The sequence below is a fragment of the Galendromus occidentalis genome, unplaced genomic scaffold (genome assembly GCF_000255335.2).
Source record: "Galendromus occidentalis unplaced genomic scaffold, Mocc_1.1 scf7180000077524, whole genome shotgun sequence".
In the NCBI taxonomy this organism is placed as follows: Eukaryota; Metazoa; Arthropoda; class Arachnida; order Mesostigmata; family Phytoseiidae; genus Galendromus; species Galendromus occidentalis.
In genome coordinates, this window is record NW_003805512.1 from 465,427 (window position 1) to 481,337 (window position 15,911).

General features: G+C 51.7%; 3 protein-coding genes across 3 annotated transcripts; 1 reads left to right on the plus strand and 2 right to left on the minus strand.

Moving 5' to 3' along the window:
* Positions 1 to 494: 494 nt before the first annotated feature.
* Positions 495 to 4,483, plus strand: LOC100905883 (arginine/serine-rich protein PNISR). The gene is made up of 11 exons (XM_003747673.2): positions 495 to 558; positions 955 to 1,103; positions 1,282 to 1,687; positions 1,830 to 1,970; positions 2,082 to 2,305; positions 2,412 to 2,559; positions 2,667 to 3,041; positions 3,146 to 3,302; positions 3,510 to 3,626; positions 3,755 to 3,997; positions 4,233 to 4,483. The coding sequence occupies exons 1-10, from the start codon at positions 495 to 497 to the stop codon at positions 3,948 to 3,950; spliced, it is 1,977 nt and encodes a 658-aa protein (XP_003747721.2). The 3' UTR covers positions 3,951 to 3,997; positions 4,233 to 4,483.
* A 35-nt stretch (positions 4,484 to 4,518) lies between these two features.
* On the minus strand, positions 4,519 to 6,310 carry LOC100908004 (dehydrodolichyl diphosphate synthase complex subunit nus1). Its single transcript, XM_003747527.2, has 5 exons — positions 5,727 to 6,310; positions 5,415 to 5,547; positions 5,199 to 5,309; positions 4,982 to 5,125; positions 4,519 to 4,815 (listed from the first exon to the last, which is right to left on the minus strand). Exons 1-5 carry the CDS (start codon positions 5,895 to 5,897, stop codon positions 4,625 to 4,627), a joined length of 750 nt encoding a protein of 249 aa, XP_003747575.1. The 5' UTR covers positions 5,898 to 6,310; the 3' UTR covers positions 4,519 to 4,624.
* Positions 6,311 to 11,192: 4,882 nt separating this feature from the next.
* Positions 11,193 to 14,994, minus strand: rt (Protein O-mannosyltransferase rt). Its single transcript, XM_003747528.2, has 12 exons — positions 14,795 to 14,994; positions 14,473 to 14,651; positions 13,890 to 14,366; positions 13,540 to 13,814; positions 13,358 to 13,457; positions 13,060 to 13,236; positions 12,839 to 12,950; positions 12,546 to 12,742; positions 12,298 to 12,433; positions 11,987 to 12,206; positions 11,696 to 11,870; positions 11,193 to 11,584 (listed from the first exon to the last, which is right to left on the minus strand). Exons 1-12 carry the CDS (start codon positions 14,885 to 14,887, stop codon positions 11,392 to 11,394), a joined length of 2,334 nt encoding a protein of 777 aa, XP_003747576.1. The 5' UTR covers positions 14,888 to 14,994; the 3' UTR covers positions 11,193 to 11,391.
* Positions 14,995 to 15,911: the final 917 nt, after the last annotated feature.

The following is a 15,911-nucleotide window of genomic DNA, read 5'->3' on the forward strand; positions in this document are numbered from 1 at the left end:
CCGCTCCGTATTGAGCCTAGACGATGGGATCGGTACTGGATCTTCCCTTGCCCAGGAAGAGAATTCGAGGATCGAGCAATCTTAGATTCGGAACTTTTTCGGAAGTGAGAGAGAAGACCACCGAGCCAGCCCACGGAGCCGCGATCTGAAACTGTACACGTCAATGCAGTGCACGGAACCAAAATAACACCAACTGGGCGAACACGGGTGATTTTGGAGAACCCAAGTCGGACTTGACTCAGCGTTCATCAGACGAGAGGTAAGTGAGCTCATCATGAGCAGAATTGATTTAGGATCGACGGGCGAATGCTCGCTCTCGCTGAAGCCACGCGTTCGAACAGAATTTTTTCTGAGAATGCTCTACTGAGGATGAGCCGGGACTGTCGTCTCGATGGTCAGCCCCGTAGTCGTAGTCCGCTCGTCCGTGGTATCAGCCCGACGGTGTTTATCTTTTGTGCAATTTTTTTAACTCTCCGAGTTGTCAGTCGTAGAGGATGTGGAGCCAACCCCCGCAATGGCTCCAAGCTTCCCATTACGAGAATGTCCCCCACAATCAAGGTGAGTTGTGTCTCAGTGTTCATGTCTCTAGCAGAAATATTCCACGACAACATACACTAATGACTGGACGCCTCGGTGTTTCTTTAATTCTGGGCATGGTGAAAACTATGATGATGATGATTATGATTAGTTCGCACTGGACGATCGCCCCCTGGCATCCTCTTGTTCCGAATTCCTCGGAGATACCATGAAAAAATTCGATTGATATGATGTCGATTCGGTTGAGGGATGAAATCGGAAGTTTCCGACGCCAGTTTCTTCGGGAAGGCGGCAGATCTCGATGTCTCCAAGCTGCAGAACGGCTTAAATTTGGGCTTTTCTCCACAGTGACGAAAATTTGGAGGCGGCAATCATCAATTCATCAGACAGTCCAATAAATTATTTTTCATTCCACAGTGGATTGGGCATCTCTGGCGAAGCAATGGATCACCATGCAGCAGCAGCCAACGCATCCGATGATGCCTCCTATACTTCCACCTGCACCGGCATTCCCCCCGGAGCTTCGGTCACTTGATCCTCCGAGAGACAATGTGACGCTCCATCAGGTGAATTGTCGCCTCCCATCTAGAGCCACATGTCTCATTCCATCGCCTCATTCATTGATTCATCATTCATGATCGCTTCATGCCGCGCGCTAATCCACCAGTGTTGCTCTTCGATACGGTGGATTGAGCGATTCCCTCGCAGCTCGATCAGCAATATCACAGATTTCCTGATTTGCAGGACACGTGGTCACAGAATCCCCAAGGAAGCAATTCAGACGCTTATTTCAAGAGAATTGGCCCGCCCCCTCCTCCGCCACCTCCCCCGACACCACCGTTACCGTCTGCGGATCCGAGCATATGGATTGCGCCACCCCCGGAATTCCCGCCCACTACGCGGAAAGTTGTCGACTACAGCCACGGGAGCTCGACGGCCTCGAGCCGTTCGTCGAGCGTCGTTATGGACTACGCTCATGGGGACGGAGGTAATGCCAATGTTCCCGAGAGGCGGGTCGTGGACTACGGACATGGGTTCAGTCAGTCCGGAGGAAGCAGCTCTCTACCCCCGGTAGTTCCACCGGTCACCCAAGCTGCGGCAGTTCCTGCCGTCGCACCGGTCATCGCTGCTGATTCTACGATTGCTATCGGTTAGTCAGTCCACCGGTGGGCCACCGTTATCTGAGATTTCCTCACGAAAGACTCATGAACACACATGAGCAGCCCTGACGCACGGATCCTTGGAGCCCAAGACTTCAGAGGATGACTATCAGCCACGAGATTTCATTCCAGACGCGATGAAACGGAAAAATTTACCGGCATGGATTCGGGATGGCTTGGAGAAGATGGAGCGAGAAAAACAAAAGAGGAAAGAAGAAGAGGATCGACGCAGGAAATTAGAAGCGTCTAAAAGACCACTCTGGACCCGAGAAGGTGACTAAGCCCTCCGGGGGATCTCGCCGCCCCCGCGTCGATTTATATCTATCCAGCTACAGTATTGATAGCATTCCGAGTTATTCATTCCGGAACCCCATTCCAAATCAGATGAAGAGGAGGCAGAGGATGACTCTGAGGTACGGCCGTCGTCAGGAACAGGCAGACGACGCGAGGAAGAGTCCGACGAAGAGCTCCCGGACGTGGAAGCGAGCTCCCTCAAAGAAGTTTCAAATCTAGATGCTCCGCATGCAGACGAGCGTAGTCGCCGGAAAGCCAGTCCCCCGCTGATTCTCCTGAGTCCTGAGGAGAAAGAGCTCCAATTTGCGCTTAACGTGAGTCATCTCTGTCCACATCCCTCGTGGCTCATCTCAATTTTAATTTACGTACGGACAACCTCTGAAGATATTTGACTTACTGCGAGTCTCATCCCGTTTGCAGGTGAAGAGACTCATAACCGAGATTTTGATGTCGGTGCTCCAGTCAGAGACAGCAGAAGTTGCTCAGGAAGAGATCCGTCGTGCCAGGAAGCGCTTTGCTGCCAAGCCAAAGAAAGTCACCACTGCGCTAGCCAGCATCGTTGGCCTAGGTGAGGCCTCCTTCATGCCCCTCTCGTTCCTGTGCAATCCACCGTTTACGAGTCTCCGTCCGATGCTACAATTATTCAAAATCCTTTTCTCCCACTATGCCGTGCAGGCGGTTACTCCGATTCAGAAGGCTCTGATAGTGATGATCAGGGCCGTCGCTCGAGAGGGCGTCGCGAGGACGACGATGAAGAGTCGGATCTTGAAGAACGCATCAAAACGCGACGCAGGGAGTTCCGGAGATGGGAGGAATCGGCTCTGAGAGCCCTCGACGAGAAAGAGAAGGAACAAGAAAGGAGAATGCACGGAGACAATAGGGAGGAGTCTGCCAGTCCGCCGGGTCGCGGAGGCCGGGCAGCTTCGCGAACACCGTCTCCGAAAGTCTCCGCACAGAGGGCGAGAGCCGATCGCTCAGCGTCGAGGTCGCCGAAGCAAAGTCGGACGGAAATCCCAGAGAAGAACCAGGAAAGGATCTCCAGCAAAGATCGTGAGTTCGCCGATCACAATGAGCTCATGGTTTCTCTTTGAGCGGAACCTTGTCGGGGATTTCGTATGACGGGTCGTCAGAATGGAATATTGCGGTTATTGCAGATGACGCGCAAAAGAGTCCGTCGCGATCTCGCAGCAATACCAAGGAATACCAGAAGAAGGAAAAAATAAGGAGAAGAAATAGCTCCCGGAGCTCCAGTTCTGCGAGCAGTAGATCTAGCGGAAAACGGAAGAGAAGTTCTAAGAAGGATCGACGAAGGTCTGCTACATATAGATGCACTCTCTATGTGTGCTGGGTTCTCCGTTGGTAGTTTCTGTTATCGTGTTGGATCCTAGTGTCCCACGAGTCCGAAGGTTCCCCATGAGTCTCGCGGAGCTCCCTCGCTGTCCTACCGTAGATACCGAGGTCGGTCATGGGTTTCCGGTAGGGTTCGCCTATGAATTATAATGCGGAGATTCCTCCTAGATCACGGAATCGGGATCAAACCCGAAGAAGGAAAGACTCATCTTCGCGGAGTCGAAGTCGGAGTCGCAGCCGCGATCACCGGAGAGGCAGGTCGGGTAGTAGAAATCGACGTCAAAGGTATTTTCCGATCCGAGTTACGATTTTCTTTCGATTTCTCCTCCGAATCGAATGGGCGCGTGAATTATAGCGCCGGAGGGAAAAGATGCTCGGAAAATGCTCGGAGTCACTAACGAGTGCTTGATCAGGTCGAGAAGTCGCGACCGACGCCGAGACAGGTCAAGGTCTTACCAAAGGAAAAGCTCGAGGGATAGGTCTCGAGACAGGAAATCGACCCGGGACAGGTCCTGGGAGCGGAGGGGTTCGAGAGACGCCTCTCGTGACAGAAGACGCCGACGCGACTATAGCAGAGAGCGGAAAAGACGTTGTATAGAAAAAAGTTGAATGGCCAAGGTAAATCACATGTCTTGCACACTGAGCTCCAAGAGCAGGTAGGTTCATTTGACCTCATCGTTCGATTGGCTCGTCGCTAATTATTTATCCAAGTCGAGAAAGGCAAACGTACGCAAGACAAGAGGCACTCAGAAAGATACGGTGCATACTTTTCACTGATGGGTTCAGAACTGCGAGAGGCTGCGCTCGCCTCGGCGCACGCTCCACGTTAAGCAACCGGGGCTTCACGCACGCGAATGAGAATATTTTTGCTATTTCTCTTCTGTTTTGCAGCTAGCACTCCCTCCATCAGACATCCACACATCGAGAGATAGTGATTTCGCCCGACCTTAACCTGGCTTGCTAGGTCATCGTGATTGTGTAATTTTCCATACGATACTAATTCGTCAGCGGTTCGCGTCTGTGCCGCAGGCCGAAGTAATTATAGAGCAGTCACTCTAAGGGGTGAGCAATTGGTTCTCATCCATCTATCTATACGAATAAAGGCGTAAGCCCCGACATCCTCGTGGTGGGACGTTGTCACTCGAGGACGCATTGTCAATCTTAATTCCACCACGAGAGCTCGCGTAAGCAGCCTCCCTGCGCTGTATGTGTGTTTATTGATGATGATATAGTTTTGTGTACAATGCGAACACCGTAAAATCAACTGATCGAGCAACAAGGAATCACCGACCACAACGCCTGTCTGTGATCGAAAACGTGGCGAGAATGTCTCGGAACTCGCTTGGGAAAAGTCGGTGATGAGAGTACAGATCCGCGAATTCAGTCAAACGCAGAGCCCAGGGCAGGAAACCGAGGTGCGAATTCAGACCACCGCAACGTATTAACAGATCTGGTTCTGGCCAATCACAGGTTACTGAAAAGCGGGGAATTGAGACTGCAAGATCAGCCCGAGGGAAAATTTCCGGCTCGCATGCTCCCATCTCTGCCGGTTGGCAGGGACGAGACCCCTCGGGGAGGGTCCCTCGAATTAATGCCCTTGAAGTGAATAATTCTTCTGAATGAAATATCGTTGGAAATACCTTTGAGCATGTTATCAACACTCTTCATGGTGACTCCTGTCTGAACTTGATGCAATTTTCTAGCAGCTTCCACGATGGCTCCTCGGCCGTCCTCGGCTGCTGCCAAGTGGACGTGAACTTCCTCCCGAACTGCGTCGATTGAATCTATGATGAGAGAGAAAAATACTTTCAGACTCCGTATCCGTCTGTGAGGAACCTACAAAGGAATCTCACGAACCGACTTCTTGGTGGTCAGCCGAGCTGAAAGAATGGAACTTGATACTGAATTTGCTCGGCGCGAGCTTCTGGATGCTGCGGAGTAGTTTCTCGTCTGACTTTTTGAGGATTCCTGCGGGAATGAGTTTCCGGTCTCAATGCATCTGATATATGATATGATCTCGTCGCGTCACATACATGGGCGCAGGAGCTGAAATTCAGAGAAACTCGGACTCACCTCTCGGCTCATACAGCGTCACATAATTTATTCCTGCTTCATGACACCAACAGATGAGTTTGGCAACATCGCCGAAGCTTATCTCGGGCTCACTGAAGACGATCGCTAAATGATCTGGTCTCTTCTGAATATTCTGCGGTGGAGGGGCGGTTCCTCAGACAAGAACATCTAATCTCCTCGAGATTCGATTTCATGTATTATCTCATGGCATGATCATGATGATTCAGGAGACCCGTAGATAGTTCGACCAAGTCTCAATTTAGAAGCAGTCCGCAGCTGCGAGTGAACTCTAAACTTTGGAAATCCACTCACGTGAAGCAGCTTTTCTGGGCATCGTTCCCAGAGGTATCGAATCCCATGCTTCATTTTGTAGAACACGAAACTCATATACTGATGTAGCGTGAGCATTCTATACAAAACGGCTAGAACCACTACGGCGAAGCGGCTGAATACCGAAGGCTTATCTTTGTTCTTTGCAGCCATGGTAATAAGAAACTATAAGCACTGATCAGCTCCCGACGACCTCCCGGGACGGGATGAAAGCGTTGCCGATCCAAACGTTCTGACAGAATGCCGTCGATGCCCCAAAGAGGCGGATTATGGCTGGCCGTCGCCTAGGCGAGGACTGGTCCGACTCAGGACCATCGGATAGTCATCGCATCGCTTATGGACCTCAACTTCCAAGAGGTTCGTTGTGCCGGCTCGTCGATCGTTCGGGTCTCGGTGAGAGCGCGTTGTTCCGAGGAGCTGTCCAGCTGATCGTGGTTCTTCACATCACACCAGGGAAGACAGGACACTACCTCGTAGCTCCGCCGCTCAAGAACACCCTGCCGTATATTCCAAGAGAGCGCTGCAGAGGATAGGCGAACAACTGCATATGTGTGGCAATCGCCAAAGCGCTCAGAATCGGTGAGCAGACCTTACCGCGAAATTCCTAAGCGTCGGATCGCGGGGAGTCCGGAACCGGACTGGCATCCACCCGGGGTGTGTTTCCTTTGTGTTCCCAGATGGGGGGAAATTCTGAGCCCTGTCCCCGCCGAAGTAGGTTCACATTGCCTTCTCGAATGTCGCAGAGCACGCGATAAGTGCAAAGCGGAATTCCGACATTGAGTGCCGGACTGAGAGTTCCGCTGATTAGGTGGATCCAGAGCGCGCGCGATCCGTCAGAACGACACTGACGTAGGTCGTCCTTCTCTGCGATAGTACGATATTAAGGCCATGGGCTCGGGTATCGTCCCGTCAGACTCTTCGACGGGCGAAGCTGGATTTTGAGAGCCCGTCCGAAGTCGAAGCTCCTCGCTCGAAGCCTTTAGTTCGCTCATTATCATCGATGCCGATGTGGAGACCTAGCTTCGCGTGTACTCTCGTAGTTCCGTTTCTGAGCCACTTGGACCCAGACTCCGGTTCTGGTCGAGAGACGCTCTCTCCTCTTGCAAGAAACCCTTTGCCGGATAGGAGACGAAAGGAGTTCGTACTCGCAAGTCCTGCCCGGAAACTGGTTGCCCACACCCCTTTATCCACGTTTGAAATAGAGTCCTCCGAGATCCCGGTTTTGAAAATGTCTACTCGGAATGCTAGACTCGGTTGCCGAGTCGGGAACCCTACGAAAGGACCCCCATCACTTGCTGTGCGGCGGCCGAGGCGTCAAAAACCAAGACACGCAGAGGCGACTGATTCCCCGGCAACTGAGCCAGAAGTCAGAAGTCCCGTTCGTGGAAAATTATAGTTCCCTCATAGATTGATCATCTCCGAATCGCACGATGAATATGGCGGCTACAGGAAAATCATCAGGCGGGCTTCGAATCGATGTTCTGGAGATCTGCCGTCTCGGGCGTGTCGGCACGCCAATGACCGGCAAATACCGTTCTGAGCACCAGGATGAAGTGAGTAACCGCGGCCGCGCACTCCTGAGTGGTTTCGTTTATGATCTAGAGAAAATCGGCTGTTACAATGATGAAGTGATCTCACCGCCTCTCTCTCCCACTTCTCTCCTACGGAGACGGAGGCGAACTGCGTGAGAAGGTGTGTGGTATTTCGCGGGAAGATATGCTGTTGGTAAATACGACTTTTCACGACGACACGGCGACGGATGTGTATGTATGTGTGTGGCGATTGTGTGTGAACCCTTTAAAGTGCGCGCCAAACTGCGGTAGTTGGAGAGGGGCCTACCCCAAAAAGAACAGGGTACATGGAAGGAGACGCTGTTCGAAGGAGTGCTCTCGATGCAGTGCGATGAAATTTTAGCGTGAAGAACCAGTGGCTAGAGATTAGAGATTTTGTATCGCATGAGATTTGTGTGCGTCGAGCCGTCACCTGTCCCGAGCCATATGCAAGTTGGATGGGAGGATTGAATTCGGAGAATTTGAAACTCTAAATTTTCCGATCTACCGTGAGTAAATCCGTCGTACAAGTCCCTCACATATTCCAAAGGCAGTCTGAAGAGCGTCGAGTCCCCCCGGAGACTTTCATGGAATACAGAAGGATCTTGAGACATGATCTGCTTCTTGAATCATTCGTTCTTACAAACCCTTTAGGACAGTCTCCTCTAGGAAACAGTGCTCATCATGGAAGACGACCTGTATGCGGATCTGGAGTTGTCGAACTCTGAGGGAGAGGAGAACGAGAATCATGGTGACCAAGAAGCGAAAGGAGATGCGACCGAAATGGACCTAATGGATGAGGGACTAACCAATAAATTCAAATCATCTCTCACTCCGAGAGTGGCACCCCCTCCAAGAGTAGATATCGAAGTGGAAAAGGTGAGACTATTATACCTCGACCATCTACGATGAAATAGCCTAATGTGTATCAGGAATCGCGCTCCAATGTTGATCCAAACATTCATTCTCGACTGCAGCTCAAACATGAGGTGTCTTCCCTGAGAGAGAAGAACCAGATATTGGAGAAAAATCTTGTTCTCCTGTACAAGACAGCTCATCACATCTTCCAACTGAAAGACAAGGAATTGAACAATCTTCGAACGAAGTGAGTGATTCGATTGAGGATCGAGGCAGTCTTCCTAAGAATCGACACGAATATTGGGGTGTAATGTACTCATTTTCATGAGCGTCTGCCTATTTCAGGTATGATGATATGTGTTTTCGTCGACGTGACCAGGCCAATCCTGCAGCTCTGCCGTCTATAGCTCCTCGAGGGCCTGCGAACGGGACTCCGTATTCCGCGAGCGAGAATCCGAGAGCTCTCAAGGGATGCACGCGAGCTCCTGAGCAGACCGAGTCGGCCGGTCCTACATCGCGTCCAGTACCGGAGCGACTGGGCCGACCCCCGATGTCTACAGAGTTTTCTATGTTGAAGAATTATTCCGAGCGTAAGCGACCCCCCGGCTCGAACGTGAAGAAGCCAGAAGTGCGGTCGGACGCGGGACATCCAACCACTGAACTGCTGCAACGAGATCCTAAACTTTCGCCGCGAAGGAGTTGTCCAGATTCACGGAACAGCAGGTCTAGGAAAGCGACTGAAGGTCGAAACAAGCCATCTCACCAATCTTCCTCGCCAGATGCACCTCGGAAGAGTTCTCGACATCTGGGGCCTGATGCCGAACGGAAAGAGCTTCGAGAGGAAAACGGTAGAGTGCCGAGCAGGAGATCCCGGAATCCTCCCGAGCGGGAGCTCAAGCACGGAGAGTCGCAAGATCTCCGACACGGAGATTCGCGGGATCGGAAAAGACCTCGAGAGTCTTCCGTGGAGCTGCGAGGACCGAAAAGAACTCGGAAAAGAGATCCGGAATCAGACGAGGATCGCGGTCGAATCGATGAACGCGAGCGATCAGAACAAGCCAAAGGGAGGGATGACGCTACCAGAACTCAGAAGAGTAGGAACGGACGTCCCCTCGAGAGATCCCGGGAGAAATCCGGAGTCAGGCCACGGGAGAGAGGAGATCGTGCTCGTTCAACTGGGCAAAAAGATATATCTGACGGAAATAGTGGAGGATCCTCTAGGGACGAAAAAATTATCTCCGACAAGGAGGCAAAGGAGAGACGGAACATCCCTATAAAAAAGGATCCCGAACGGAACCATCGACCTCGCGGAGATTCGAGGAGAGACTCGCGCCGGAGCCCTGTGAGGTGCGGCAGTATCGGTAGCCTAAGTCATGCGAGCACCGAATCTGACTCGAAGAGTCAAGACAGCAGGAGACAAGAGCTAGCGAGAATCGAACGAAGAAGAGTCAGTCCTGTCGGGTCAGAAATGCCCCTAGATACCCGCGGACACAGACAGACGGAGCCTGGTGGAGACGAGTCAACTGCCAGAGCGGGGCAGCTCGATGGCGGATTGTCGGAGCCCAAAGTTTCAGATCCCGTCGACTCGGGAAATGGCAGGATCTCGGGGCGACGAGACGAGACCCTGGAAGCTTGTGAAGCTCGAGATGACATTCCCCGGTATGCTGGCGACCCGAAGAAGATAGCCCGGAGTACGCCTCGGAAAAGGCGTAAGGAGGGGCCGGTCACGGCCAAGGCGTGTCCCGCAGTTTCCCCCAACCAGAGCTCCGGGTCGTTCAGTGATGTCAGTATTTCGTCTATATCGAGCAAAGTACCCGGTACCTCTCCAGAACCCCAATTCGATAGTGTAGCAGAGATTCCCGGAAAAAGTTCAGGAACTGTGACGAGTAGCTCAGATTCATGGAGTACGCCGTCAACCAGGAGTGAAAGGAGGAGCGATTCAACAATCTCTCAACCCGAAAGTATCAGGAGCGACCTCGGGGTCAAGGCACGAGGTGATCGCGAAATTTATGTTCCGAAGAAACCTTGTCCGCGAGACGAGGATCCGCTCCGATGTGAGGAGGAGTTTCACCAAGGTGAGCCGTCAGGGTGGAGACAGAATAAGCTCCTGATTCGACTGTACGAAGAATGAATGAACAGACTCATTCTTGAATTACGGCGTCTTATATCTGAGTTTTGCTTCCCTCCAGATGACGTCATTGAGCTCCGGAGAAGTCCAAGGAAGCTCATGCGGGATCATTCAGTTCGCGGGAACGCCGATCGCTCGCCCCTCCCGGGACTCATTGCGAGCCCTCATGGGGCCCGTCCCGGCTCTAGGAATCGCCATAGTAAAGAGCCCCGACGAATCCCGAAGGAACGCATCGGTGTTTGCAGAGATCCCCGTGCGCGTCTCGAAGCCAGGACTCCGGTGCTCCTCCAGGCCGTCTTCTGGATGACCTCGCCTCCTAGCGAGGAGAGGCATCGCGATCCTATATTGCAGACGCCGACTGATTTTTCGCCGAGACGATCGCCCCGGAAAGTTCAGACAAAAGGTTTTACCGAGAGCGACACAGCCCTGCTTCAGAGTTTGGTGGACGAGCCTCCAATGAGCCGCCACAGGACGCCGGCTGACTGCCGGTTGAAAACGCCATCAGTATCCCCGACAAACCATGTCACATCGTCCCCTCTCCATGCTTTGCCGACTGCCGATATGTTGAGTTCGAAATGGATGGATGAAGAATCATTCGACCTAATGAAACCACCCGAGACCCCTGGGAAGAACCTCGATTTGAGCCATAGCTCATGTCCAAGAGACGACGAGAGTTCGCGGCGATCACTCTCGTCGGATTTCTCGTTCAGCATTTGAGGCGAAGCCCTGTGAGCGAGCTCTGTGTTGATACAATAATGACTAATAATTTCAGCTCTGTAGATATATGTATGTACCTATGTAGATTGTTGAATCATGTTGTAATAGTAGTAGTTCAATGATTCTTCGAGGCTTGTGTTTTAACTTAAGGATCGAGAGGATGGTCCAGAATCAGGCTCGAGTTAGGACATCGATTGATTTTATTGCTTCGTCATTTTTCCAACATCAGGACATCATGACCATATTATGTATATGTACAAGAAACTGTACACGATTGGCTTACACAATCTGTCGCTCGCGATCTCGGATGCGGTTCGTATGGATAAATAAATCAATAAATAATGAAATGCCTCAGAGCAAACTGGTCCTCCCTATAGGCATGGCCTTTCTTGTGTTATTTTTTGTGGATGATGAACTGCCAGGATTCGAGCCATCGGAGTCGCTCGAGCTCTTGTGCGGAGAGTGCCTGGCCGCCGTAAGCGAATGTTGTGAAATGGAATGCAGCCCAGATGACGACGACGAGCCACGAGAAAACTCCCACGTAGAACGACCGCCGCATCCAAGAGTATCGAGTAGGCACGAGAGTGCTGCGGATTGGAAGAATGGTATACATTCTAGACGTCATTCAAGGAGTTCCACGGGGATTACATTTCTCCATGTTCGGCATTCGGATCACGCAAAGACATTAAATCACTCACCTGAGTATCTGGTCGACGAATTGGATGAGCGCCGCGATGAGGAGAGGTTTGAAGACAGCGGCTGGGAGATAGTGATGCAAGAACAGAGATCGATCGCAGAAGAAATATGGCAAATAATGGATCAAGAAGCCTCCGACCAAAACCTCGGTGATGAGGAATACCGACCGGAACATGTCTGGGGAATTATTGTTCGTAGAAATCTCGTATTCATCGTAACAGCTCCGGACATGATCTGTGCTCCACGGAAGTTCCTTTCAACCGGCACTCCAAATGAGCCAGCAATTCGCTCACCTTCAGGAATGTCGTAACACATCCGCCTCCTTCTTAGGAGTAAAATCAATAAAACTGAGGCGAAGGATGGGACTGCTAGGCTTCCGGTCCACCATAGGATGGGGTTTCCGAGAAGGAAAATTTGAGCGTTCGAGTCCGGACTTATCCAGTAGGCGACCCCTCGGAGGAGGAATGGCCACTCTACCGGGGAAGATGCGAACATGTGATCTTCCACATTCTCCTGAAACGGTTTTCCGATGAACGCGAGACGAACACAATTGAAAGCTTGCTCCACATTATTGCGCGAAGCCTCGCGGGGCGTCTTTGCTTACATTGTCGGCAATCAGCATCTTATACTGAAGTTCGGCGAATTTCTGCCAAAACGAAAGCCTGGTTGGCTCGAGAGGGACGAACTCTGCAGTGACCATGTCCAATTCTCTTTCTTTGTCGTCTTTCTTTTTCGTGTACCTGTACGGAGGAATTCGGATGATTCTCGATACGGTCGTTTGCCGACCGCGACGTGGACTCTTTGGCTAAGTGCGGCTCGATTTGGATCAGCTACGTCAGTCGCGAATCGTACCTGTGTTCCTCGACATTCCAAATGGTGTCATCCTGATCGATCACTCGATCTGTGACTATTTCGTGCTGATTGAAACCCCAATCTGGGAGTTGTTTCCCTGAGAACTTCAGAGCTTGCCCGGAATCCACATGGATAAAGCGAACTTGCGAGTGGATCGTCGCCCAATAGTCTCCTATGGCGTCTCGATTGAGAATTTCCTAGAAATCCAATGAGCAGACTCCTCAATATTTCTGACGGCTCGACTTGACTCCCAGAATCGAAGTGCGGGTCAGCTCAAAGAATTCGTCACTCACCACTCTCCACTGCGTGTGCGGAGGGAAGCGAGTGATGTTGTAATCGATGTAGCAAGACACTTCCTGGAGGGCAGGACTGAGCGGAGATGCCACATCGTGGGAGTTCAGCAATCTGTTGCAATAATGTCGATAGAAAACTGCTGGCTCTATCTTGCTTTTCAGGCCGTCCTTGTCTTCCCCGGTCTCTTTCTCTCCCGATATGAATCGTCTGATGTACATACCTCATTGTGATTCCATGAACAAACTCGACTACGTCTCCGTGTTTGATACGATCGATCGGTTCATCAACGACCAACTCATTCATCCCGGGTCTCTTCACGATCCACCAATTGTTCACGTCCTTGTATGAGTAACAGGTCACCTGCTGCTGGTGGGACGAGCCGCGTCCATCCGGGTACCTGGGGCCGCGCGTAAGCAGTTAAAATCGGTTCGGAAGCAATTTTGATTCTTCGAATTTAGGAAATAAGGCCATTTGAATCGCGGTGGATCGGGCACGTTTCTTCCCAAAACCAATCTTACCGTAGAGGATAGACCTCGTTGTGGGAATGTAACCAGCAAGTTCTGCCCAGAGAATGTCTCAAGGTGATCTGCGAACCATGGGCGATATAACTCGGCTGACCTTGAAGGAGGAAAGAAAACGTCCTTGAGCTAGACGTCGTGTGGGATGCCACTGAATGAGTCGGATATCTAAGAAACCTCACCTTTCGTGATGCTTGCGAGTCCTCCCTCGAGACTGGCTTGGAATCCGCTGGTCATAATCGTATCGTGGGGTCCAGCCTTAGTCAGAATACTCAGATGAATATAAAACACCCCGATGTAGATGGACAAGGGGACGATCGTAATTACCGCAGCCCGAATCAGGGTGTGAATCGCTAGCATTTGATCCGTGACGGACCGATCGGAAAGCATCTCCCAGAGGTCGCGCAATAGAATGTAAATTCCGAGAAGCAGTGATAATGCCCCAACATTTTTCACGCTGGAAGGAGGAATCATTCTCTGTATCTCGCGGAAGAATCCCTACCCTGCATCGACTCCGGATTCGCTTACTCACCACAAGGCGAATCCGTACGAAGCAGCTGCTCCGATGAGGAACGTCCACCAGGCCGGCCCGAAAACTTCATTCCGAGGCAACTGACGGAACTTTAGTGTGCAGAAGAGGCCGAGCATGGCAAAGAATATCAGAATCGCTTCCATTAAAACAAATCGACTCTGCGTCAGGAGCGCGGTGTCAGTGAGCAGGAGAACGCCCGCCAATGTGGCCGAAGGCTGTGAGAAACCCAGGAGCAGACAAATCTTATAGCACAATGGTATCAGCAAGGACCCGAATAGCGCTGGGACGAGACGCAGCGCGAAAACGGGAACTTCGGCGGGATACTCCCCTCCGATCCGATCGAGCTGCGAGTTCCGGAAACCACAGAGGTAAGCCACCATGGAGATTATCTGTTTTCCGAGAGGCGGCTGCGAGTCGAAGAAGAAGGTGTTCGATGCGTATAGCGAAGCGTACTTGACGAAGTGCAGCTCGTCGAACCTGTGGAATACCGCGACACACTCAGTCATAGGATTCTTGGACATGTCGATTATATGAACATTGGCTCGAATTCCTGTCTACTCGACAGGGCTGCTGAAAAACATACACGACAGATCGTGGGAACTCCAATCGGTACAGACGCATGGCCAAAGCGAGAACGAAAAGACCAATCGATGGTCCGTCGAGCGTGATTCGAATGCTGAAGAGATTCCTTTTCGATGTGAAGAAGAGCCCCTCATCTTTTCGTTTCTCCGGGGCGGGTAGATCGTCACTTGAGCTGGAAACCTGTGGATCGCAGAAAGATGATTGTTTCTCAATATAGTACTTTGGGAGCTTATCTGATCGGAAGCTTCGAATATCTGGTCGAGACTTCGAGATCCTCGCCAAAGACGTAACAAAGGGCCCTCCCGTCAAAAAATTCGACAAACCTCTGGCGATGCTTCCCCTACCGTAGAATCTACGGATTGGGTTGATATGGGCGCATTCTTCCGTTTCCTCACTTCTCCACCACCGCCAGCCATGTCTCAAACTCACGACTCAACGTTTTCACTCCGACATCTTCAGAATGGGAATGGAGCCGCTTCTCGGAGTTTTCGAACAATCGAGATGCTCAGTTCGTATCGATGACAGCGGTGCTTCAAACTTCATCTGCTGTCTTCGTGGCAGCCTCAACCAGGGCTGGTGACGTAGGAGAGGGCAAGATGCACTTCGGTTCGTCGAACGAGTCGTTTCGGCAAGGATTGCGTCCAGTCCGTCTGATCCCTTGGCGATTAAGGATAGGACATTGGAGTCGCTCCCCGAAGTCCACGGTGGTCACGAAAACTCAGAAACTCAGCCATCATCAACCGGTATCGGTCGCAAGAAGTCGGCGCTTTCTTGGTGATGTCCCTTTCCCCCGTCCATGAGGGATTATCCTTTGAGAAAAGATACTCTTTTACCCCAGACACACGCCTGTGGAGCCGACTGTGTCCCGTATCACCGACGTGAGACTCACTCAGAGACATGCATCTGGACCGGATGAGAGTTTCGATCTCCATCCAAGCGGATATATGATGGAAGGCGGTATATGATGGAACGCTCGAGTCCCCCGAAGACGTCGGGTCTGATTGGGAGAGGATCTCCGGCAAGCACTCGGACCAGCCGCCGCGCGTGCCGGCACGGCTCTGAGACGGTGCTCGTACCGGTGTATCGCGCTTTAGGAGCTCTATCGTACCCGGTCAGATGAAACGATGGATCGTCGGAGAGGACAATTCTTTATCGACTGTTCCCATCATCGGCTCAATCTGGATCATCCCTTCAAGCGTATGAATCCGTGAAGAAGTGAGGGCCGCCGGAATGAAGTACACATGTTCAGTACTTCTGAGCTGCAACTGTTAGGAACAGGCGAGATCTCCCCGTTTTTCCTCCGGGCCGATTTTACCGGGGTCGAGGATGTGGATGACCTGAACGACTCCGGAGGACTGTCCTCTGATACGGGAATCTCTGGCAAAATTCCTCTCCAACCGGAGCGCCTGTAATTCGCAGCAGACGACGCCGCTCTCGACT

Bases quoted from the DNA above. Each gene is read 5' to 3' on its own strand.
- LOC100908004 (XM_003747527.2), bottom strand. From the start codon at position 5,897: ATGGCTGCAAAGAACAAAGATAAGCCTTCGGTATTCAGCCGCTTCGCC. The intron at 5,310-5,414 runs GTGAGTCCGAGT...TCATTCCCGCAG, and splicing joins GACGCTGTATGAGCCGAGAG to GAATCCTCAAAAAGTCAGAC. The intron at 5,126-5,198 runs GTTCGTGAGATT...CTCTCATCATAG, and splicing joins GGCTGACCACCAAGAAGTCG to ATTCAATCGACGCAGTTCGG.
- LOC100905883 (XM_003747673.2), top strand. From the start codon at position 495: ATGTGGAGCCAACCCCCGCAATGGCTCCAAGCTTCCCATTACGAGAAT. The intron at 1,688-1,829 runs GTTAGTCAGTCC...ATTTCATTCCAG, and splicing joins TGATTCTACGATTGCTATCG to ACGCGATGAAACGGAAAAAT. The intron at 2,560-2,666 runs GTGAGGCCTCCT...TATGCCGTGCAG, and splicing joins AGCCAGCATCGTTGGCCTAG to GCGGTTACTCCGATTCAGAA.
- rt (XM_003747528.2), bottom strand. From the start codon at position 14,887: ATGGCTGGCGGTGGTGGAGAAGTGAGGAAACGGAAGAATGCGCCCATA. The intron at 12,951-13,059 runs GTATGTACATCA...TTATTGCAACAG, and splicing joins GTTCATGGAATCACAATGAG to ATTGCTGAACTCCCACGATG. The intron at 12,743-12,838 runs GTGAGTGACGAA...TTGGATTTCTAG, and splicing joins CGCACACGCAGTGGAGAGTG to GAAATTCTCAATCGAGACGC.